Genomic DNA, 17,652 nt, shown 5'->3' with positions numbered 1-17,652 from the left:
TCTCTCAAGTTGTTGATTTAATTGTTATCTATTTATTCCTTCTATGAAATGTTTTATTTACCTACTTTTATGTTTTCGTCTAATATGTGTACTGTAAACTGATACCACCAATTATGAGTAGCTATCATTTATGCAAGTAGGCGATGATGACCTAAGTGTTTTACGCCCACAAAAAAATCATAGCTGCTGCCAAACAAATTTAAGTTTGGTTGGCACAGACAAAAAAATCCAAAATTCTAACTGTATGAATACTGACCAAGTTCGGCACCAAGAGTTAACATCCTAATACATGGTAAATATACAGCTGGATTAATGTCTTTGATTCTCTAGCTTGCAAACTATTAAATCTACCACATATATTTAATCAGTTGTCAGATGTCTGACCACAATAATCATTGATGTCTATTTAAATTGCACTTAGCTCTTTGGTTTTTATTCCTTCTTCTATTATTTTAACTGTTTAATATGTAAACAAAGTAAAAATACCATTATTATTATTATTATGAATTCATTGGTTACGTCGTTTAATATTTAATAGTACGCATTTAACAAACGGACGGTATTTGAAAACTCCTTGCAATGGGGCCTCACACAGATTTTATTAGAATAGATAATCAATGTTAAAATATGTAGTGTTTTATTTCTTAATAGTTCATATATTATCCCCCAAAAAAGTTCAATTTATTTTGTTGGCACATTTCAGGTACTAATATTTTCCTTTCTTATCTTATTTATAATACATTTTTTATAAGGAAGACGTTTAAACAGTACAATTTTTAACATATCAAAATTTATCTTACTTCCTTCTTATTGTGAAAGAAAAGTGTTTCATACTACAGTAGAGTCCCGTTAATCCGACCTAATTGGGACCGAGCCCTATTCGGATTACGTGATTGTTCGGATTAGCCAAAATTACAGAAAAATACGGTTTTAAACTTGAGATGGGTCTATTTTGTTATAGAATTATCAACATTGTTTATTAAAACATGTTTTCTGACTGTTGCATTGTATTTCTTGACAAATAAACGTGTTTGCGAATACTACGCACATTTACCGTATTTAGTGTGAGAGTTCTATTGTTAAGCAATGTGAGTGTACTGGATATTGTACGGGTCCACGCGTTTAATAGTTATACGAAACTACGCGTCATCCAATAGACTCTCTTCAATGCGACAGAAGACAATAACTGAATTTATGTCTTTTAACAATTAATATTGTACTCAATAATAATATCAGTACTATAGGTCCAATTTTTCTTTGATTCCACTTCTTAATACAGTAATTTAAGGGGAGTCGGATGGGCCTATCCCCGCAATGTTAATTTGATGAATTTTAGGTACCATTATCTTAAAAACTATAAATGATAGCCAGTTAATTTTTTTTATTCTGTTCCTTGTACTTTTCTTAAAATTTTGAATACAGGGTTATAAAAAATCTTTTCAGATAAACGTGTGACTTTTTTTTCTTTTTATGCAAAAAATATCATAAAAAATTACAACTTACTCTGATGTATAAAATTAAGTACTGAACACAAGGCAATAATATGTATTCATAATGTAGATTATTACTGAGGGAACAAATTAAAAAAAGAATCATTAGGCTACCTATAATAGTTCTTGAGAAAAGTGTACCTATCGAAAAAAAAACATAGTTTTACAGAAAACGCATTTGAAGTTCATTGTAACCAACTCTATAAAAATACAAAAATAAACTACAGTTAATAGTGTCCAGGGGCATATGCTGGGTTATCTGGATCCTCTTCTTCCTCAAGCAACTCTTCCAGTCTTAATTTGGTTAATTTTGTCCTCTGCCGGCACTTCTTTTCTAATTCCTCGATGGCATTTTCTGCTTGTCGGATTCGGATCTCATTTTTCTGTTTCATTTGTCTGACCAAATTGTTGCCAGGCTTGTAGCCTAATTGTTAAAGCTAAAAATCTCACAATATTACCTTGATTGAAGCAAGCAACAGCCTCATATACACCTAGTTCAAGGGTTGACCTTAGAATAAATGTATTTTTAGGAAGTCGAGACCAAATTATGTTGTTGACGGATTCATTGGGGTTTTGTGTACCTCCGTGTAAACATTTCCTTAGAAGGTCTGGTGAAGCCAAGTCCCTAAATATTGGTTTTATTTTGTCCATTACCACTTTAGGCAGGTGGAAATTATCTTTATGATCATAGGCCTCCTTATTGGCCATCGCTCTCTGGTACTTGCACGTCAAAATCTCTTTGCAATTCTTTAGAAAAACAGCTATAAAAAAAGAACTAACCATCAGAAGATCTTAAGTGAAGTATTTTCTGAAAAAGAATGAAATAGGGAATACAAAATCATAAAAAAACAATTTTCGGTAAAAAAATGTTTTTGCCCATGCGATTAACTCATACTAAGTTTCAATTTGGTACTGTATTTAACTTCATTATTTATGTACTGTACCGTATACAATTTGTCTTAATAAAATACTGTATGTCTATTTAATTAAAGTTTTCTTTGTTTATGTACGAAATGATGCACCCATTTTCATTTTTTATGTAATTAGTTCCTATAACTGTTCATTATCGTTATAAATAATTCCTCCTGGACTTGTTCGGATTAACCGACGTTCGGATTACACGTGTTCGGATTAGCGGGACTCCACTGTATCTTTAACTTTCCAGAGAATAGAACTTGAATCCATATCGGAACTGTTCTTTAAAGCGTAGATAGCGCTAATATACTAAATCTTTTGTTGAGTTTTAATTCAATTTAATCTTACAGTTAATTTTTAGCAATTACATTGAAAATTTTGAGTATTTTTAATTATTGTCAGGATTTATTCAATGTGAGGGGTTTAATAGTTTTCTTTTATACATTTTTAATCACAGTTTCTTCATTTGCTGCTAGATGGTGCACAGCCATAATAGTCCAAGTGGCACAGATTTCAACGTTGGATGCAATTCTCATAGACTGATACATAAAGATATTCCGTGGCTTGAAAGTACAAATGGCGTGGTTTTGTATTGTTCGAATATTGAAAAAAGACTCTCTACCATCATTCTGCTATAGATTTACCTATTAAAATAGTGTTTCAGAACCAAAAGCTAAACTTTAAATGCTGCAAATGTCACAGATTCAATTACTGTTTTTTTTTTTTTTTTTTTTTTTTTTTTTTTTTTTTTTTTTTTTTTTCTCAATTAAAAAGAAAATCTGTCATGAAGAGCTTGTAATCGCGTGAGAGACAACAAATTTCAATTTCAAGATTAAAACTACCCACTAAATTAATTCAAAAGTGAAAAAAAATTTTTGTTTTAGATTAAAATGTGAATTTTATAGACTATTGTATTAGTTTGTGATTTGTATTCAAATTATATACTAGAAGTAACAAACTTCTAAGTTGATTAATGTAATTAGACTTTAGTTCTACAACTAATTAAATTTAACTCGTGACTTAATTTTCAATAAATAATACAATATTTTTAGTGATAGAGTTATGCAAGATGTTTTATTTTATAAATTTAACAAATAAGCACTTAATGTTTTTTTGAAAATTTGAATGTTTTAACATTGAAAAATTCATTGGTTACATGACTTATTCACAACATAATGTAGCCAGTTTATTATAGACGTACCTAGAACTTAGATTTGTGATTAATCGAAGTATTGACCACAATCTCCATTAAAAGACAATTGTTCCTTCAATTGGACAGACAAGCCTGAACAAGACACCTCTAGCCAAAAAATGAAGAAAGAGCCGCAATGGACCTGTTACAATGCTTATCTCCAGTGTATATTTAATTGACTTTACCATTCTTTTTTTAGTGGAGTATGTTTTAGTAACTTAAGTTATTTATCAATTACTTTAAGAAATGAGCCATTTACATTTTTATAATAACAAAAGTATTCTTAATGCATTTTAACATTTTTTTATACAATTCTCCTACTAAGGAAAATTTGTGTTACGTAGAAATAAAAACAATAAGTTATATTTTTAGTTTAGTTTTCTTAAAATTAAAATGTACTGCATACACTAAGTGATAAAGGGTAAGTCATTTCAGACAAAATTTTGTAAATCTGGTCTCTGTTTTCGACAAATATTTTAATGGAGTGAATATGAATACTAGGGATATTGTTTAATTCAAAATGAAGTGGAATACGATTTTAACGTACGATTTTTTTTAGACATATTTCTTACTTTCAAAGTTAAGTATTTAATTTCAGTTGCTAATTTCAACAATCAGCTGATTATAAATTAGTTGTTAAACAACATTAATAACTCGTTCAGTGTATTAATTGAGAGACAGTGGCGTAGCGAAGGGGGGGTCTGTACCCCCTCAGAAATATTAAGACATTAAAAAATAAATAAAGCATGGAGCAGGGGGGAAAAGGAGAGTTATCTACAAACATCTCTTGTCTACAAACATTAAATTGATTGATTTAATTGATTAAAGTGACCCTTGTTAAAAATATAATTGTCCTTTCGTTTAAATCATAAAGTATCAAACGATACTTTTGGGCTCGGCCTTTTAGTACGGTGTAATTAGACCTAAACCTCAACATCCAAAGTAAAAGTTTTCCTCCAACACCAAATTGCTCTACATAGTCCCCTTATTCTACTGTAAAAAGTTACACCATTTTGAGCGTCGGGTTTTGATGGTGAGGGGAGGAATTTGAAAAATTACTAGTTTTTTTTTAGTTTTTCGTAAATATTTAAAAAACTAAGCGGTTTATCCTAAACATTGTTATATAAAAAAATGTTCTACGTTAAATTTTAAATAAGAATGGTCCTTTTCATAATCACTCTAAATTGTACGGTTCAAGAGTTACAGACGGTGTAAATGTTAACTTTTTCGCAATTTTGATAATTTTTTTTAAAAATAAGCTTCGTAAAAGAATGTTGCTATTTCAGTGGCCGGTGGTATGTTAGTGATAAGCCCTTGAAGGAATGACAACCTCACCACCTTATCAAGGGGCACTCTTTTTTAAGGGAAAAGAGGCTTCCACAGGCCTAGGCCATATAAACCTGTGGTACGGAGAAACCCACCCTGAACTTTCTACGAACATTGCAACATAAATTCACTTCTTAAGCATAAATATCTTTTAAATTTGGAATGTTCAATGTCTTTATTAACTTCACTCATCCTCCAGCACATTATCCTCCTCCTCTAGCTCGTCGTCTAAGATGTTATTATTGTCCATGTTATCACATGCTTGGCCTGAGCAATTGCTGCATATGCTAGTGCAGTTTAGACCACTCCTTCTGCATTCAGAATTACGAACGCATTCATCTTTGCAAGTACACATTATAAGGGACAGTAATTCCTGGGGGGGGCTGCAGGACGTGCTGTTGTAATTGGTGTCAGGTGGTCGCCAATCTTCTTCCAACCCCATTCGAGTGGATCCTTATCTTCATTCAGCCACTGTTGTACCTGGTGGTAGGTCCTAAATGAATGCTGTCTGGACGCTCCTGAAGTGGGGGGTAGTGCATCCAACTTCAGTAATGCATGTATAGGCTGCTTTGCAATCGCTTTCAAGTAGGACTGATAGCGGAGACAATCTAGATCTTCAGTGTTCTTGGCTCCAAACATTGCAAGTAGGAAGTAATTTCCTGCATCAGCCACTGCACTGGGGTCGGCTTTGGGGTTGTTGAAGACCAGAAGTTTTCACGAAGAACGTTGTTGGCTTGAACTTTCCTATAAGGTGCAATTTTTCCCTTCTTATAGACAGCAGACACAGTGTCACATCCTGTGAAGGCGTATGTAACCAGAAGTACATCTTTCATATCCCCAATGCCTTGCTGAATGTCAGAAATAATGTACACTTTTTCCTGGTGATTTCCTTTTTTAGGTACGACCATTTTCAGTTTATTCCCTGAAGGTGCGTGGACAGTCAACAGTACTAATAAGTCCGTGTCATCACCAATAACACACATTTGAACATCTTTCTTCGCTTCATCAATAGCTGTTAAGACTACTAATAGGTCATCATCACCCGATGCTTGAAGAACTGTGCAACCACATTGTTGCAAGTGCGATGAAAGGAGGGTTATTAGACCCATCTTGTTTTTAGCACTAGCTAAAAATTCATTTTGATTTATGTTGACATGGATTGAGTCTTCTACTTTGACCACAATGTTGGAACGTGGGTGTTCTTGATCCTTTGTGCTACTTCGTTCGTAACCATCAAAAACAACAGTCGCTTTTCCATAATGAGTACATACGTAATCACTATATTGCTCGCAAAATTTGTTTAAATGTAGTAGGCTGTTGCCAGACAACACGATGTAGGAGGTGGCCTCCGTAAATTATATAGGACACTTTCACTGGGTAATCGATGTTTGATAACTCTTTTGAATCTGAAACCAAAACCGTCACCATTGATGATTTTTTTCCCCTTCCTCATCAAGCCAGATTCGTCAAACAGTGATGGAGGATATGCACAGAGTTCAAACTGAAAAGTTTCCTCTAATCTCTCATCACTCCTTACTGTACACACCATCCGATGTAAGAGAGTGTTAGCATTTACACATACCATGTCGTTGTTAATTTTCACCGGCTTCGTTATAGAGGCTAGAGACTTGACAGCAAACTTTCTTTTCATGTGTATTTCTTTAAATGTTTTGTTTTCAATAGCTTTGATGGATATGGCTCCTATTTCAAATGCTTTATCGCAGTTTACAGTTTCATCACCTATAACCCCTGTTGACAAGGAAGAGAGTTCAGGTGATTTAGAGAACGGATTATGTTCTTCAATCCAAGAAATGAAGGTTTGCAATCCTTACTGTTTCTTTTTTGCCTTGCATCTCGTAGCTCCACGTGCTGCTCTGAAGAGAGGCTGTGAACACCTGCAAACTCTTCCATTGCTTCGCACACCCGAGAACAAGTCGGCATGGAATTGATCCAAGTGGCAATAGTTGTCGCTGTGATTCCTCTACCTCCAGTCAATCCACCAATGCTTTTTAAGGACCTCATCAAAACCTGTTCTATGGTCATATAACTCCATACTCCAGACCAAAACTTTTCAGTTCGTCGGATGGTGAAATAACCACAATTAACAAATAAATCGTTTTCTTGGTGCAATGTGTTGAGAAGTTCCAGCGAGTCTTGTAGGTAAACGTGTGCAGATTTAGCGTAGTTAAAGTGACCAGATGCATGGAAAATGGGAAGCATTTGATGGACACAATGAAGGTGAAGGAGAAAGTCCCCACTCCTCTCTGCTCTTATAAACATTCGAACGATTTCAACCATTTCTATGAACTGAATCCACAGTTTTTGTGTTCGTCCAGATTCATTTGTACGCCTAAGCTGGTTTTCTAAAATGTCTACAAAGCTCTTTACCACGGTTGACTGTGCAATCTCTTCAGGAGAGGCATTTCCAAGCTTGAAATTGGAATAGACATTATTAAGCTCATCTTTATTCACACTTATGAGAGTTTCATTATTTTTCAAAAATACAGTCATCAGTGCTTCTTCGACTAGGCAGAGAGCACGAATGACCCGAGAGTAAGCTTTCCCGTTCATCATTTGTTGAACACTGTTTTTAGCATACACAGTACTATACAGCTCCTCCAAACCACTACCTGCCATGATGAATCCAATCTCTGACAAAAAGGACATCAACAAATGAAATCCTCCTAGTCTAATGAAGAGTGACTTCAACGGGCTGTCATGAGATGCTGCGGCTACTATTTCACGAGCTTTAGCATACAATGGCTGATCAAAAGTCACCATTGTTATCGTTTGACCATTGCTAGCCCCTTGTTTGGCAGCTTGAAGAAGAGCTGTATAAATTGTTGATGGATTTGAAGGAGCTAAGTTGATAAATGGAATAGGGACTACAGCCGAAGTTTGGAACTGTTCCTTCGCATAAAGCTTTTCCATGCAGCCACTCCAACCAGGTTTACATTCTTCTGGACCTTCTAACCAGGTGCCACTCAACCAAAACATATTAAGTGTTCGTCCATTTTTGTATGAAAGTGATGGTTTGTCTTCTAGGGAAGCAAGGTTTGTAGCGACTATTTTAGAATATCCAGATATAGCCGGGGCTTTGTAAGTTTACAAGTCAAACAGGCCTTTGTTTTCAACGGCTTGAGCAGCAACATTCTTTCGAGGTACATTTTCCTCAACCTGAAGAGCTGTTTTAGGTGTAATGCAAGCAATTCCACCCATGACGTGGAAGGTGTTATGACCATCTAGTGTGTGAACATTGTAGTCTGCATTATCGAACACGAATTGCACATAACCGTTCTCTATTCTTGTGTTCTCTTGGCAAGTGACGGATCTCTCATATCTCAACACTTCCTGGTAAGGTACACAAACACCCATATTGCACAGGGTGTCAATCAAGACCTTCGAACCAAATTGTCTGTGTAACAAAATACCCGTTCCAAGTTGGGGTGGGGATAAAAACGATCTTGGACGACCATCGCGTATTATACTGTGACATATTGCTGTTTTTTTCCTTTCCATAATTTGTTTTGCCCTCTGGATTTTCTCGGATGTTTGTCTTGTACAAGTAGGCTGAATGATTTCAGTTATCAAGACATTGAGCAACTCAGGTACCAGTTCAGATCCTCCTTTACAAATGTCTTCAATTGTTGGAAACTGGGAATAGTCGTAACTTTTGGACTTTATCTCACGTCGAATAATTGCTGCTGCAGTTTTGATCAATCTCAGTTCCTCTTCAGCTTCATTATCACAGTTCCGATTTTTATACCAGTTGTCTGATAAAATATTAGTTGATGCTCCAGAAAAACAAATCACACTTCTTTTTCCTGGTAAAACTGCAAAATGTAAACTATTACCATAACGCTGGATAAGTTTTCTTTTGAAATGTGTGACAGTATATGGCTCAACTTCAGGGCTCAGACGAAGGAATATATTTTGTAGTTCTTCAAAGTCGTATTGACATTCATTGATTTCCTCCAAATAATCACATAGCTTTTCAAAAGCGTCTTCTCTTTTGGCATCAGCACTAGACCCACCTTTACTGGTTGCTACTCCTTTTTCGGGCCGTGACGATCCTGGCTTTTGAAATGTCTGATAACAATGCCAGCGGTACCTCCCATCAGAACTTACGAGATCTATGACCTGAGAGAGCCTCACACTTACCTCATCTCCCCACTTGTCATGCCTGTTATTTGCTTCCGTTCTGATGCTTTCAATCAGTTCAAGTTTCTGCACTAAACTCCACTTTTCTTGAGCAGGATTCCTGCATTTAGATACATCTACACACTTGCGACCACAAAGAAAACATAAGGCTTTAAAATCAAATGATTCACGTGGTATCTTTGCTGGAGGTTCTTTTTCCATTTCAGGTGGTTTTGGACGTAATATATAGGTTTGTCGACACTTACTATGTACTTGAAGCGAATCATTCTGCAGGAACTTGGCTTTGACGCCATCTTTACGTATTTCACTGCACTGAATTATTTTGTCCACCGCCTTTCTAGTCAGAGTAATTAGTTCACCACCCTTGTCCTTACAAGGTTTTAACACACACTCCGCCATAACTAACACACTATCTCAAGTGATTTTCACATAATTCGCACGTTACTATAAACACCAACCATAACAAATTTACAGCAAAACTGCACTAGAAGTACCACGCACAAACGTACTCAACTTGTCTCCTAAGACGACTGAAGAAGAATATCGATCGATCTGTGACAGTGCGTGAGGGAGGGGTGGAATGGACGTGTGTCCACCTGTTCCCCGACATTAATATTTTTATGTTAAAGTTATATCATATTTTTGTACCTTTTTGTAATACCAATAAATAATTTTGTACCACAATAGTTTATTAATAAAGTACTATGTATAAACCGGGGAACAGGTGGACACTTGCATCCGACATCAACATTTGTATGTTAAAGTTATATCATATTTTTGTACCATTTTTGTACCTTTTTGTAATACCAATAAATAATTTTGTACCACAATAATTTATTAATAAAGTACTATGTATAAACCGGGGAACAGGTGGACACTTGCACCCGACATCAACATTTTTTTGTTAAAGTTACATTATATTTTTCTACCATTTTTCTACCGTTTTGTAACACCAACTAATAATTATGTGGTACCACAATAGTGTATTAATAAAATACAATATATAACCGGGGAATAGGTAATACTTGCACCCGACATTAACCCGCGGGAACTCTCGCTATTAGGTTGAACCTAACATTTTTCGTTGTTGTTAAAGAAATATTTTAATGTTCGTTGTATGGGCCTCAGGTTATAAATATGCTATCTAGAGTATATTCGGCAGGGGGACACACGTGTGGAATGGAGGGGGCAGACAACAGGTGCAGAAGACAGAACCGCCATTGGTTGCGGCCCGCGGTCCATGGTCACTATGATGGCGGCCACGCCTGCTTGTACTACCACGTTTCTCCTAACAATTATTTTTACTTTTTCAACCTTCTATGGTGCCTCTTAGCCTCTTTTTGACTATAATACTGTACTATATTATTACTCTTTAATTAAATCATTTACTTATTTCTATATAGCTTTATTTGGAAAAAAAACCTTAAAAATTATATCATTTTTATTTTTACACCGTCTACAACTCATAAACCGTAAATTTTACAGGAAATATGCATAGGACATTTTTTGTTTAAAATTTCATGTAGAATATTTTTGTAAATAACACTCTTTGTTCTAAACAGCTTAGTTTTCAACCAATTTCCAAAAAACTAAAAAAACTACTAAATTTCCTACTTTTTCTCCCCCTCCCCCCAAACCCGACGCTCAAAATGGTGTAACTTTTTACCAAACAATAAGAGGGGTATATAGAACAATTTGGAGTTGGAATAAAACTTTTACTTTGGATGTCAAGGTTAGGCCTTTTTTTAGGTTAATAACACCGTACTATTTCGGGTAGTGTAGTGTAATCACGGTATTTGTATAGGGCGCGGTCACGTGATGTCGCAAAGTAACCTGAACCGTAACACGGCGAACAGTTTAAATTAGCGACCACTTCGTTCAAATTAGTCTTGAGGACTTAAAATAAATGCTTAGAATTAAGTTACGACGTTGATTTTAGGTGTCATGAAACTGTATATAATTATCGAAAAAATCACTTTCGGTCGGAAAATACACCTGAAAAACTCTACTAATTCAGATTTTGACGATTTGGATTTCACTGGTTAAGCCGTTGAGATAAAAGTGGTACTTAGAATTATGTTAGGACATTGATTTTAGGTATCAATTGAACGCCGACTAATACCTACATAATTATCGAAGAAAAATTGAAAAAAATCACTTCCGGTCGGACAATACACCGGAAAAACTCTATTGATAAGAAGTTCCGACTACTTTGGATTTCACTGACAGAGGTATTATTTCATTTTCCTTAGTATATTCCGATCGGAAGTGATTTTTTTCTCGATAATTATATAGGCATTAGTCGGCGTTAATACCTATATAATCAACCATTGAATACCTAAAATCAATGTCCAAACATAATTCTAAGTACCACTTTTACCTCAACTAGTGAAATCCAAAATCGTCAAAATTTGAATCTGTAGAGCTTTTCCTCGGTATTTACCTACGGGAAGTGATTTTTTTCTCGATTATTATATAGGTAGTCGTGTACAGTTTAATGATAACTAAAATCGTCGTCCTAACTCAATCGAAAATACCACGTTTAGCTCAATCACTGAAGTACAAAGTAGTTGAAGTTCTTCTAATCAGTAGAGTTTTTCAGGTATATTTTCCGACCGAAAGTATTTTTTGCGATAATTATGTACTCGTCTACAGTTTAATGGTACAAAAAGTCGTCATTATACATTCGCCAACATCACATTGGTGCCTTCTACTCGGCTATACTCGAACTTCGAAAAGTTTATGTAGCTATACAAGAAAATTTGTGGTACTAGAGTTGCTGTGAGAGTTGAATTTGCCTATTACATCTTTCCACTTTCTATATGGTGTAGTTACTAAAGCTCCATATTTTTGGTATTTAGACTACCTGTTACCAGAGAACTTAATGGCAAATAACAAGCAGTGTGAAACTACCCATAGATTCCATCCATAAAAAGAACTAATCTTCTGACATGAATCGTAACCTGGTTCATGAACTATTCCCGACCTAGTTCCTGAACTACAACTAATCTAGTTCCTGAACCAGTTCAATTAATAAAACTAAATAAATTCAAATAGATTTAAATAAAAATATAAGCCTTATTCTTAGGCCGCGCTTATTTTCGGAGCCATACCGATTTTTCAGGCCAAGCGCTGACAAAAACCAATACTATATATTTTATATTATTATTATATACTACATATATTATATATATATATATATATATATATATATATATATATATATATATATATATATTATATATATATTAGTATAGTAGACCATGTAGTGATTGTGTATAGAAAGTTTTATCAAAATTGGCTCGTACGTGTTTGAGGTACGGCTATCCATAGATTGGTTTTTACATAGCCTGTAAAATCGGTATAGTCCTGAAAATGGCCGCTATAAGTGGAGATTATTGCCATAAAAGAAGGGTTTGTTCATTTAAAGTCTTTATTTGTAGTATTTATCTTCACGTTATTAATTAAATGTTTATTTTGCATGGTTTGAGCTGATGAACTAGGTTAGGATTCAATTACGAACTAGGTCCTGGTCCTCGTTCTTTTTATGGATCGAATCTATGGCCAGTTTCACGTCGGTAAATAACACATAAAACGTCCCCCGGTTTCGTACCCCCCCCCCCCAACGAAATTTCTGGCTACGCTACTGTTCTGTTATTAAAATTGTCGTAGCGAAATAAACTTACTATTAAAATGTTCTTGGTAAAGTAACCCAAATTTCACTATCCTTGTAATGTTTTGTTAAAATCACCCGTTTTTTAGTTATTACAATTCGGAAGTATGTTTGTTCATGGCCGCCATTTTGAAACCTCTAATGATATTTTCTGAAACTTATAAATCAGGTCTTAATGAGACTAAACATTTGGCAAAGTTCATACTTTGTGTGTGTGTATTCACTTTAAAAATACAAATTTTCCCCTAAATCACAAACAGACAGATAGATGATAATTTAAGCAAGATAGGACATTCTTGACCCATTTTGACTTATCAAATCAAATCGTGAATTTTAGCAGCGTAATTTGTGGACATTCTGTATAGCCAGACAGACTATAGATATTCTGCAATAGGTACAAGTGTTGGCAGTGTATATGTATATCCTATACTAAAATCTGCTGACCTTGCGGCTACTTCAATCGATATTGTAAGTTAGAAAATGAATGGTCACCCGTACTGAAACAGAAATGGAGGGCAGACGAAAATAACGCAATTGGAGACTTGGTCAGCTTAATAGATTATATACCTACGAGAATTGGTGAGACGTTATGTGGATTTTTGTATGATTCAGTTCCTCGCCGGTCATTTTAATTTCCGAGCGGCGAGCTTATTTGTTTAAATCCATCTATTAATGTTTAATAAATGCCCTTTAGATTTCATGCATATCGTCCACTGATTGTTACTTAAAAAAAACACTGGCTAATTCCATCGTACCATACGACTGCATTCAGCTAACCAGTAATTCTATAGTCATTTAGAGCTCCTGAAAGTGAGCAAACCGGATATTTTTATGTACTCTTACGCCAATATTTAATTTTATATAGCAAACCAATGTTTACTCATTTGCTCTATTAGTACTCTGTCAATGGTATTATAATTTTATATTTTTCTTTCTCTGTGGCTGTTTGGTATAAAGCCTTGTTTTCCTCTATGGTTTGAAGCCAATATGCAGCATATTATAAGTTAGCCTATATAATATTCCACATGTCAGCAATTCTTATACGCTGTTTACCAATTGCACATGTATATAATTTTGAAATTAAAGTAACCTAAATGTGCAATTTATGTGAGTTGTGTATGGAGTCAAAGTTCGTTTTAATTTTCACGTGTGTCGGTACATTAGTGACGTTGTATCAGAAAATCGAGAAAATAAAAGGCAATCTGGACGATATAAAATCAAAATGTGAAGGGGTTCCTCAAATGAACAGCGAGGTGGAAATCTTGAGAAAGAATGTTGTTGAACTAACTCTGAAAGAAAGGAAATATGTAGAAGAAATCAAAACGTTGCGGAGTGAATTTGATCTATACAAAAAGGACATGACAGGCCTCGTTGATTACGCCTACAACGGACGTATAGTTTCTATCGGGAATACAGAAACATACCAAACGGAGGGGTTGGAGATTCTAGGATACCGGATCAGATGTGGAGACAACAAACTGGAAGCGAGGATTCTTGAAAAATCTGTGATGCCTGGTGACTGTTGGCCTTTTAAAGGCCATGAGGGCTCTGCAGTTATTGAACTGGTCGACGAAATTATTGTGAACAAAGTGAGTCTGGAGCACGCACCCAGAGATTTGTTGTCGGACGGTGCGATCGCGTCAGCCCCGTACGAGTTCTCCCTCTGGGGCCTGTACGATAACGCAAACGGAGACGTCCCTCCCCATTCTTTTGGTGTATTTACTTACAGACTTTCCGGACCTGAGGTGCAGACTTTTGTTGTTAAGAACCCATCGACTCAACGATTTAAAGAGGTAGAGTTTAGAGTTCATTCTAACCACGGCCACCCAGATTATACATGCGTTTACCGTGTCAGAATCCATGGTATAAGTCCAAAAGCACCCATAGTCATAGAGGAGTAACTATTAATTCCATATCAATGCCTTTTGACAGTACATTTTGTTGTAATATGTTTTTTAATGGCAAATAAACGTTTCAAGAAGAGAATGTTGTGAACATCGGTTAGACGTCATACTTGCAATAATTGTCATTATTATGACATTTTTTTACAAAAGTGGCCAAGTTTCATTCCGATCCTTTCCTATTGTATGATAGTTGTCCTATATTGAATTGAGTTTATTTCCGTTTCATTATCGTAGAATGTAAGAAGATCAACACCGAATGAAAGTTAACAGATTAGCATGTTAAATTGGTATTTTTAATAGGGTCTGAGATTTAATAAAGATCCATTTTGATACTTTGGGATTATACCGACCACACCAGTATGAAGAACCCAAAAATATAAATTTATAGAAACAAACATGATAGAACGAAAGAACAACTCTTTAATTACCAAATTACAAACTTACAAGCATTTCCAGGTATTGTGATCGGTATTTTTGTCGCTGTTATCTTATCTTTCTCGAGAATCGCGATTACGGCAGGCCGCGTGCATCACATGATTATTTAAGTTTTTTGCACGGTACATAATTGCCTTTCCATTACAATTCAATTTATATTTCTGATCAGCCCCTCTAAAATTTGATATTTTACTGATAGGTACTATCTCGAGGGATGTTTTTCTTTCGTTGACATCAGCGCGGGCTTCGGCAGGCACAGGGCCGGAGGCACTCGCACTTTGGGTGGCGGAGTGTGATCAAGAATAAAAACAAGTTTTGAGTGTTTTTTTTCAATAAAGAGTTTAGTTTTTGTTTGGTAATGTTTGTTTTTGTGTTTGGAGAAATGTAGGGGTAAAACACGGAAGTACAACAAAGCGACGCACCAGCTGAACGGGCGGCGAGACTCTGCAATCACGTTATCTACTAGAACGCTCGACTTTGACCTCTGTCTGAGGATGGGAAGGGGTTTGCGATAAGACAATTCCTGTTTTATATTGACGAAATATTGTTCTACGCTAATCTAGTAATCAGTAGAAGCAAAATGTCAAATAACGATTCATGTCTGGGTGTGGTCGGTATAATCCCAAAGTACCTACATTTTTATTTATATGAACTATTTGGTCCTTCAGATATTATTCATAGGAGAAAATGCACACCATCAAAAATTTGTTTCATTACAGATGACGGTAGTGTGGTATTATCCGAAAGCCACCATACTTAGAAGAATTTTTCTTACGGGGAACTTAAAAAACTACTTAAAACCCATTAGAAAGAACAATCATTATTCGGTTTACTGTGAAAATATCATCTCATTATTACGACCGGTTCGCGGTTCTTGTTTTCTGCCTCCCAAAAGGAAGACGAGATAGAGTCCACTCTGTCCCTACCTACTACTTGTTATTACGTAAAAAGACACAATGGACCTGTTATACGTTACATTGTTATACGTAGATATTAAGTAGATTTAGATTAGGTAATCATACATATGTTACTAGTAGTATTAATAGTAACATATTTATTATTAGTATTCTATCTTATTAGAATTTTCCGACGTCAGATCACTTTGGACGAGCCGGGCCGTAATCTAAGGCCGGGAAGTACCGATCGGAAATGTTCCTGGTGGTCATCAATGTGGACGCCATTCGGCGATAACCTTCAAGACAGTACCCAAATTCAAGCACAGATCACATGAGCACTCTCTTAAAGCTTACCTTGAACTTTGGTACTACTGGTAACATATGTATGGTTGCCTAATCTAAATCTACTAATATTGTGTAATCTACTAATATGTAGTAGTAGGTAGGGACTGAATGGACTCTTTCTTGTCTTCCTTGTGAGAGGCAGAAACAAGAACCAATTGCCATAATGACTTTTAATTTTCAATGTAAGCCATTAATGTCTGTTCTTTCTAATAGTGTATTTTTTGAAGTCATCGCTAAGAAAAACTCTTCATAAAATAGTGGTTTCCTCATAATATCAAAATATCCAAATGTCTTAAAAGGTATAACTATGCGTTTTATATTAGGTAATTATTAAGAGTCCAAAGATGAACATAGTGATTAGTTTATGAATATAATTAGTTAATCGGCAGACGTGTGACCATCTCTGCACAGACACATGGATAAAGTAGGCAGAGTACTTAGTAGAGTATAATTATTCTACACGTGTGGCCTAAACATACTCTTCAAGTAGAGTAACCAATGGAGTTGTGGGTTTACACAGGGCGAGTAACGTTAAAGACAAAATTAAAATTGAATATTTACAGACACGCACACAAATCCTGACGTGAGACCCAAACTTAATAAATAGAAAATTTTGCACTCAGGCACAATTAAAACTGGTCAACAAGTGAAAGCACACGACCAGACGAACTATTTGTTTGCGTCAACATTATACTTTAAACTACTGTACAATAATTGAGTAGCTAAAGTGTATGTTTTTAAAGGACATAGCAACAGAACAGAGTTTGTATTGTTAAGAACCCAGCCTGGTTTTCCTTGAAATCAGTAGAGACACATATATTTCTAGGGAAGAAATTTATCGTCTAGTTTCGGTAGAGGTTGAAATGGGGGGCTCAACAGTGACACAGATTGACTGCCTTGGACATGCTTTTGATAATGATCTGTGCAATGTGTTTGTCTTTGATCAAGAAAGGATTTGACTTATGGGCATCAAAAGGGTTAAAACATGATTATTTTTTTCTTATAACATTTTCGTAGCTTAAGCACTTAGACCCGTTCGTTACACACCCAAAAATGTCTTTCCTACTTTCCTTACTACTTCCATCAAGCATACAACGCAGAAAATGGGGATTCCTCTATGGATTTCGAGAAAAACCAGATTGTATGCTTATACAAATTAAGTTGGCACTCGACCCCTGTACTATAACCACAAGTCACCCTGATATTTGCTCGTTCTCTCTCTCTCTCTCTCTCCCCCCCTCTCCTCTCTCTCTCCCCTCTCTCTCTCCCCCCCTCTCTCACCCCCCTCTCTCTCTATTTGTTTCATTCATTCATT

General features: G+C 35.5%; 1 protein-coding gene across 1 annotated transcript; it reads left to right on the top strand.

The window, feature by feature from the left end:
- The first annotated feature begins 13,796 nt into the window (after positions 1-13,796).
- On the top strand, positions 13,797-14,743 carry LOC124367522 (SUN domain-containing protein 2-like). Its single transcript, XM_046824406.1, has one exon. It carries the CDS (start codon positions 13,852-13,854, stop codon positions 14,656-14,658), a length of 807 nt encoding a protein of 268 aa, XP_046680362.1. The 5' UTR covers positions 13,797-13,851; the 3' UTR covers positions 14,659-14,743.
- The last annotated feature ends 2,909 nt before the right edge of the window (positions 14,744-17,652 follow it).

This window comes from Homalodisca vitripennis, chromosome 8, assembly GCF_021130785.1.
Source record: "Homalodisca vitripennis isolate AUS2020 chromosome 8, UT_GWSS_2.1, whole genome shotgun sequence".
Taxonomy (NCBI): Eukaryota; Metazoa; Arthropoda; class Insecta; order Hemiptera; family Cicadellidae; genus Homalodisca; species Homalodisca vitripennis.
The sequence above is the reverse complement of the archived record's forward strand: the minus strand, read 5'-3'. Positions and strand labels throughout refer to the sequence as shown.

Bases quoted from the DNA above. Each gene is read 5' to 3' on its own strand.
- LOC124367522 (XM_046824406.1), top strand. From the start codon at position 13,852: ATGTGCAATTTATGTGAGTTGTGTATGGAGTCAAAGTTCGTTTTAATT.